This window comes from Falco punctatus (genome assembly GCF_963210335.1).
Source record: "Falco punctatus genome assembly, chromosome: 5".
In the NCBI taxonomy this organism is placed as follows: Eukaryota; Metazoa; Chordata; class Aves; order Falconiformes; family Falconidae; genus Falco; species Falco punctatus.
The window spans coordinates 30,092,524-30,100,772 of record NC_137584.1 but is presented as its reverse complement, the minus strand read 5'-3'; the positions used below and the strand labels follow the sequence as shown (position 1 = coordinate 30,100,772).

At 38.8% G+C, this 8,249-nt stretch overlaps 1 protein-coding gene across 3 annotated transcripts in view; it reads right to left on the bottom strand.

Annotated features, from left to right (window-relative positions):
* Positions 1 to 700: 700 nt before the first annotated feature.
* The window catches only part of LPIN1 (lipin 1), an 83,590-nt gene continuing 76,041 nt past the window's right edge, over positions 701 to 8,249 (bottom strand). For all 3 annotated transcript variants that reach the window (XM_080390645.1, XM_080390646.1, XM_080390647.1), the window contains 2 exons: positions 5,117 to 5,220; positions 701 to 4,288 (listed from right to left, as the gene is read on the bottom strand). In XM_080390645.1, the coding sequence (XP_080246771.1) occupies positions 4,129 to 4,288; positions 5,117 to 5,220 (264 nt within the window). In that variant the 3' untranslated portion in view covers positions 701 to 4,128. The remainder of the gene's footprint in view (positions 4,289 to 5,116; positions 5,221 to 8,249) is intronic.

Here is an 8,249-nt window from a genome sequence, read left to right as displayed (position 1 = left end):
CCAAATACGGCTGCTCTTGTATTTTTAACACAGAACTTGAGCTGCCGCAGAGCCTTGTCAACCCTAAACATCTTTGTTTTCATACCAGCTCACACAAACCTGGCAGTATCACTATGCTGCATTAGTTTGCTCAGCAAACCCGGCAGAGGGAGCAAAAAGCAGCACCGTGTTCTCACGGACAGGATGAAAGGGTATTTGCTTCTCACCAGCAGAATGGCCAATGTGAAAGAGGAGAAAGAAAGAAAAAAACAAAAACAAAGGAATATCTGGTCTCATTGCCATGAATGACAACGCTCCCATTTGAAACAGATAGCTGCTTTTTCCTTAGCTCACACTAAGAACTAGACAAAAGGAAGACTAAAGAAAAACTCCTGTGGCCGGGTAGGATTCCCGATTGGTCCAATTTGCTCCAGTTCCCATCTGGTTGATCTTGGCTCCAAGGTGCTGTTCCCATACCCCAAAACTGCCAGAGCCCAGATCCTGGCCCCATGCCCCTCAATAAACTCTTTCCATTTGAAAAGGCTCTGGGTCAAACGCTGTAGCTGAACAGCAAAAGTTTTGCAAGTGCTGGAAGTTACACCAGATAGTCCTGATAAGAGACAGGCAATTGGAACTGGAGCTACAAAAGCCACGCTTCACAGAGTTTCAGCAGTTCTGCAAAAGCATTCTGCCATTATCAAAGCATACAGAAAAATAGAAGTCAGAAAAAAATTATATTTGCCTTTATTACAATATATATTTCTACCCTTGTTGCATTCAGCAGATCAAAATGAGGTGTTAAAATAATTTTCATCATTGCAGTAGCATATACATATACAGAGTAAATACTGTATATAAATAGGCTTTGAAATATAATAATCCATATCTACAAATAAAAAATATCCAATATCCTCTTTTTCCTCCCTCCCCAAATGACAGCAGTAACATTTTATTTTCAATGTAACTAATGCAACAAGCATGGTATTCTTACCTTCACCTGACACAGCTGGAGTAGTATGGTCATCAGCTTCAAGGAAATAAACATTAGCCACTCCTCACTGCTGCATATTTTAGTTTACGTGTATTGAATAAATAGAATATACTATGATTTAATGTGTCTGCATATTTGTGTTAGCCAAATATTCTTTCTGTAACAGAAACCAGCATTACACTGCAAGCAGAGGTTGAATTTTCTTCTTTCACAGAAAGAGTAGGAATTTGTTAAACCATCCCTTTTTCTTCTACATGAATTAACAAGGCAGTTTAAGTACTATACATAAAATTGCTGAGCTACCAAATCAAAATGTTACAGTCCCCAAAAAAGTATGGTGGTGTTTCTAGCAGGTCAAAACTTTGATTTTCCTAAGTGCCTTTCTGTGAGCAAATATGATAAACATTAGTTATAGAAGCACACATTCGTTTCACTGTTCAGCAGTACTTCAACTTTCAGATACAGAGGGGGTACAGTATGTCAGAAGCCAGGCATTTAGCTTCACAGAATCACAGAAACGTTGGTCAGAAGGGACCCCTGGAGGTCATCCAGCCCAACTTCATGCTTGAAGCAGATGATTGCCAACACTAAATCAAGTCAGCCATAACTGTTTAAGCAAGTCTTGAAAAAGTCTGGGACGGAGATTCTGCAGCATCTCAGGGTTGCCTGTACCAGCGCTGCAACATGCCTACAAACCTGACGGAGTCAAAATGACCCCTCATTCAGGTCATCATTTGGTTTGCAATACTAATGGCAACAAGCAAACCTGCCTTAGCTATTTATTAAATTACAAATAAATACATCACAGGCTTTAATTGTGGAGAACTTCCAGGAAAACTTCTGTCTTTTCTGGTGGAAGCTACTGTGTGTGGTACCTTAGGAAAACAAATCTTAACTACAGTTAAGGATAAGAACCACAAAACTGACAGCCTGTTATTGAAGAGAAGGGTTGGTTTGGTTTTATTTTGCATATTAAATGGATTGGAATAAGCCTTTACCAAAACTTAATTAAAATAGAATGCAGTTAGTGTGTTCATCCATTTATTCAATCACTAATGACAAGTAATAATAGGTACTTAAAGGAAAGTCTGGCTACATTTAGAGGTGCAACCACCTCAGTTTGGCAACCTGCAATCCCCACTGACTGTCTTGCAGAAGATCCACACCATTTTTCTTCCATCTTTAAGTAAAAGGATATTTGCATTTTCTTTAAACTTTCAAGAGATCATAATCAGAGTCTGGGCTATTAAACACAAATTTCTTCCTCTTTGTGTTTCTCTAATCCTGGTATCTCCAAAGTGGATGTGCACCTTGCCCGAAGCAGCAACACTCACGTGAAAAGGAAGACTTAGGGAGGGCTCACCATTGCACACTGCAGCTGTATAAAGGATTGCATTATATTCATTACTATTGAAGGCACAGAAATCATAAATTGGCCCCCTGACATCCCAGATAAAGTCTGCAGCACTAGAAGTTAGAAAACCCCTACCACAGAATTACCATCCTACCTACATTGCTATCACTCTTGGCATGCAAAACCAGAATTTGTTGAAACAGAACAAATGTGATACAAAGCAGCTGTTCCAAGCTTTTGGGTGCTAACCAACCACAATCATATCTTAAAATTTCTCCTGGACCACTCTGCCTTCCTATTATTAAACTCTTAACTGAAAACACTACAAAGCAGCTGCAAAACATGTACCAGAGCCTCACAGATCACAAGCTGGCAGAGACCACAGCTTGTGAACCACTGGTTTAGCCATACTGAAATACAATATTCATAGAATCCCATGATGCCATTTTCATTCAACATTTCAGAGAACAATCAGACTTTTAAATATATTTTAAAAGGAAAACAAAAAGTTTCTTTCCTAGCTACAAGCACATTTGAGAATCATTTGGCATACAGTCACTTGACGTCTACATTTTAAGTAAAGTACCGCATTGTGTAAAGGCAGACCATTTGGAAAACATTATCATCAACTGATCTGCAGTATTGCTTTTAGCACGCACAGTTAAGTCTTAAGGCTGTCAAAAGCAGGTCGCAAAAACAGAATCTACAACTCGTGTCTGGACAAATAAGGAAAATAAAAAAAGATTAAAGATATTATCTTGGAGGACAGTAAATTGCACTAAAAGTATCCATTCTGTATGACACAAAACAAACAAAAAAATCCATACAGTAAAAACCTGAGATGCAGCATTCACCAGCATCAAAGTTCACATTTTAGCCAAAAAAAGGTTACAAATAAAACTACTTCACTTTGACAAAATCCTCAGTGTTCTTGGCTCATAACGATCATGAAACTCAGCATATTCTATGAGTAAGATGTCTTTACTGAAAAATCACTGAGTTCAGGGCACTATGCACAGTAGCCTGTATCTTCTACTTGCACACTTACCTCAATCCGAACAGCTATTCTTGAAGCATGGTACTTCTCAAATTGAAAAAGACTGCCAGAATCTGGCCATCTTATTTTGTTTGCTTTCTGTTTAAATTACACATAATTTATTGCCTCAGGAAAGTGCTACCATGTCAAAACAACAGGCCAGAATAAATCAACACAGCTCAATTGTCTTTGATAGCTATACTGATTTACAGCAGCTGAGGATCTAGACCAGTAATTGCCTCTTAAAAGAACAGTGGCTGGTCAAGCAAAGGGAAAGCAGTAGAATCAGTTGCTCCCTCAGAGAAAGGAATTTTGACATATGGATTGCAATCCCTGTCTGTGCCACCAGACAATATCAGGAATGGTGAGCACCTTCTTCAGCTCCGTTACTTGTAGGAGGTTCTGAGATGAAAGATAACTTCAGTGATGCAGAAAAGATACAGAACCACTTGACGACCTTACGGTATGTTTAAGTGCAACTCCAACACCACTTTTATTTGACCTTAAATAATGAAACTGTATGGCACAATTTGAGGAGCTGGGTGAAGAGCCAGCAATGCAACTCCTGATCCTAATAAGACTCCTTCTTGTCATCTGGAAATGTGACAAAGTATGAACAAGTATTTCTAAATTTACTCCCAGCAAAAGAATGAAATGCTCACATCATCACAGATTCCAGCTGAACTGTCAACAGCAAAAGCCAAGTGGTGTTCTTTCAATACAAGCTAACTCATTGATTGAGCTGAGGCCAACAATTTGTAGATGCAGTTAAGACGAGGCTGGATGTACATCCTGAGTTTCAAAAGGTGGTAGAGGTTCTCTCCAGTAGGTGAACTGACTGTAGGTATCAGAACAAGGGAAGTCTGAAGAATGGCTTCTTTTCAGCAAAGGGAAAATGTGATCTACTACTTCACATAGTCTGACATAGCTGGAAAGCAAACAAAAAGAATGCTGAACCATTTCAGATCTTCTTACTTTGAATTTTTCTAAGTCCCAAACCACTAAGGCATATCTACTCTTACACTGAGAAGTCACCCTCCTCAAATGAATAAAACTAAACTCTATTTTGGTGCCTAGCTTCCAGAGAGGATTCACAGTTCAGATAAATAAATACATTCATTCTAAGCCTCGACACTTACCTAGTAAGAAACAGATGCCGCTTTCCACCCAAATCACCTGCTAAAATATTCAAGTCCCATATTTTGTTTCTCCGTTTCTGTCCAGCTTGGCTCAAGCAGCTCCCTGCTCAATCAGTTATTCGTATTTCATACACACATAGCTCCCTTTCAATTAAGGATGCTCCTAACATTACCAAAGGCCATTTGTATTGAGTGTTAGATGCTACAGCACCTAAGCACCTTGCTGAAAGCCCTCAGCTCTATCTTCAGATTTTGCTTCCTGACTCCAGGAAAAGGAAATTTTGAAAAGGCCGTGAAAAGGCAGACAGTTTCAGGAAACTAGGTAGTTTCATTTTTACGCAGACTAAATTGTACACTGATAATTCCTTTACATGATTAAAGCAGATAAAACATATTAAACTGAATACTAAACTATTTTTTTTTTTGTTTAGTATTTTGGTTTAACTGAAGGAAAATGGAAAGTCTGTATTTTATTCTAAATTTCTTACGTTTTGTGTGAAACATTCTAAGGAAACTTTAATTAGTAAAGCCAAATGCACCTTTGGGCAACTTCAGTCACAGATTAGAACAGCAAGTTAATTTAGTCTCTAAGGTGTAAGGGATAAGGGATTACTTACGATGAGATGTTTGTCTTCGCATGCTCTTGTATAAGTTCTCCTTTGGGATTAACTGTAAATATCCTGTTTAAAGAAACTCCCACCTGTTTGTACGAATAAACATCCTAAACGGGGGCGGGGAGGGGAGAAAAAAAAAGTCATGATTCTGCCTTTGCACAATAATGTTTATCATTCTTGCTAGAATATATTACACAGAAGAACACATCTGCACAGTATTGGTACTAAATTTACATAGTTATTTTGTGCAATTCTCCATTATGTTACAAACGAGGTCAGTTTAACAAACTGTTCATGAAGCGGATGATTTGCAGCTACACAAGGAGTTTGCCACTTCAGTTTAAGCTACTGATCAAAATCATGTTCGTTTTTTTCAGTAAATTCCCTTGAATCGAAAATAACATTCAAAATAAAACTAATGATATTTGGTGTAAAACCATTTGCACTTTCATTTTTCTTTCAGAGAATATTTCATTTCTGGAACACAGTGTACCGAGTATCTTGCAAGAATGTACAGAGATTAAAACATATAACACATGAAATAGCAATTAGTTTGTAAGGACGAGGTCACAAAAGGAAGTCATAACAACTGTGTCTACATTAAAACCCCTGGAAACATCTTGTAGCTCCTGAATTTGGATTTGTGCCATATGTACACATTGACTCCATGTCAGAGCAAGGGGGAAAGAATGGAAAGCAAGGGCTATATGCCAAAACAGCAGCAGTGAGCCCCAGCAGGTAATGCAGATGCAACTCTGGGAAGTACAATTAGAAGTAAAAATTAAGAATGTCTTCTAAGAAATTCAAATCGTTAAGGAAAGTAATATCAAAATAACTTCTGATCAGTTCTGAAGAAAAGCTTTACAAAACCAGAGATTAAAATAACTCCCAGATCAGAGCAAAAACAAGCTTCCATTTTTACTAATATAAATAATGTTGTAAAAGCTGAGGTGGTAAAAGACTGGAATATTAATGAAAATATAAAGATTATTTGTATCTCTATATTGTCAAGACTGTTTAAAAAAACTTAAGTAATTGGAGAACAATGAACAGCAGTCACTTCAAGAATTCAGCATCCTGGCCCTCCATGCACTGTCCACACCTGTAACATGAATGAATACTGAAATTTCACTGAGTTTGTTATGGAAAAAGAATAATCAAAAAACAAAACTGAAACAAGCAGCACAGAAAATTGAGAAAGCAATGATCCTGATCTTCACAAAAACAGCGGCACACCACCTGAAGACCGCACTCCAACAATGATCAGAGGAGTGCATGACCAGTAGATCCTTTAGAAACACCCCCTTACTGCTTTACTTGAAATTTTATTGAAGTATACATGAAGCGTTTAAAAAGTCATTTCAGAACCATATGTCAAAAGTTACCTGATAATGAAGATTAAGCTGTGTATGATGGAACAGCTTAATAGAACAACTAGACAGGAAGAACCTCCTGCCCTCTCTGACATATTGCTTTTAAAAATGCAAGTTGCTAAAAGATGAAGGTGAAAAAGCTGTTGCTCATAAATGTCAGCAACCCTAACAAAAATATGAAGCAAACGTAGAAACAAAGTCCCACCAGAAAAGCATGGTGAATCCTCTCAAACGTAGCTACAACATCCATGGTTTCAATGCCAAAGTATCCTGCCAGGCACCTCTGTCCAACATCGAGGCTTCTAAACCGCTCAGTCTGTGAATATACATATCCACACTGGCAACGGCCACTGTCCACATTCATACTGATAACGTCCCCAGGCTATCGACGTTTATGCTGGTGAATGTATCTCTGCTCTTACAGCAGTGAGCAGCTAGGGCTGGAATCCATGGCCCTTGGGTGCTGTAGTGAGAAGCGTTTACCTCTTAATGAGTCAGTGGAGAAAGACGGTCACCCAGTGCTTGAATGAATTACTTTGTCTCCAGACGCATCCCTTTTCTCTCCACCAACAAACAAAGAGGTAACCAACTGGAGTGTTCTCTGGCTAATCATACTAAGAAATCTTAAAAGGCCAAGGACTATTCCCTTAAGATTTAATTGCATGGCCATGACACAGGCATACAATTAAGTGGGTTTAGCTTCCAAAAGAGGGTGGATACACTCAAGCTGTGCGCCAGTGGTCCTTAGCCATAAACACCACACTGGTGTTACCAGGCTTCTTCTTACATGTTATGGAAACATTACCTGACAGTGCAGAGCTGGAGGATGTACCAAACGCGTTTTGGGGCTCCTGGGCACAAATAAGGGGCCCATCTGCATAAATTAGTTAGCAAATAAGCTTGGGTACCCAGTAAAACTGTAAATACCTACAGAAGTAGGTTTTCTATACATCCCCTTCTGAAAGGAGGATGCTTTCAAAGATTCTGAATGAAACAAAACCTCTGTCCTTCCTTAGGCACCTGTAATGATATCTATACTGGTGAACTAAGAGTGCCCATTCTCTGACCTGGAAGTCTCTTGACATTGTGTCAGTCTTATTAAACTCAGTACATCCTTCCCCTCAAATAAAACCCCAAAATGCACAATGAAAAAACAACCCCATACCCCCACATACACACACCACCACCACCTAGTATGGCTGTATCAAAATGCCTAATTGGAAAAGTCCATGCCCCAAGCTAACACAGCAATCACATCAAGAAATTGCCTGGAAGACTGTTAACTGCCTGTGTTAAAACAGTCTCTTGGATCATGCAAACAGTTTAAAAGAAGGGATAACCACATGCCAGGGTCCCTACCTCTGCCCTAGCCCCTATGATCATTTCATTTTCTGGATACATAAAAATATTCTTTGGTCTAGGACAGGAGTAAGAAAAGCCTATAGCCCAATTATACAGCCTTCGAATGGGTGACAGATCTGTCTTCCCCTCTCCATGTCAAACATACCACTCTTCATGCAAAGTAGAACCTTTTAATATCAGTGGAACATCAAAGTTCTTTCGAGTGTACTTAGAATTTCAAGTATAAGTCCCACCAATATTCACCTGAAAGATCTTCTGTCTGTCCACAGGTATTTCACTGACACTGTATCAGTGTGCATCAAAATGAAATCAGTGTTTTCACACAAGCTTAACTGCTAACTTATACAGATAGAACTTAGTTCCTTCCATCTCTGTTTGCATCTTACATTGTGAGATCTTTG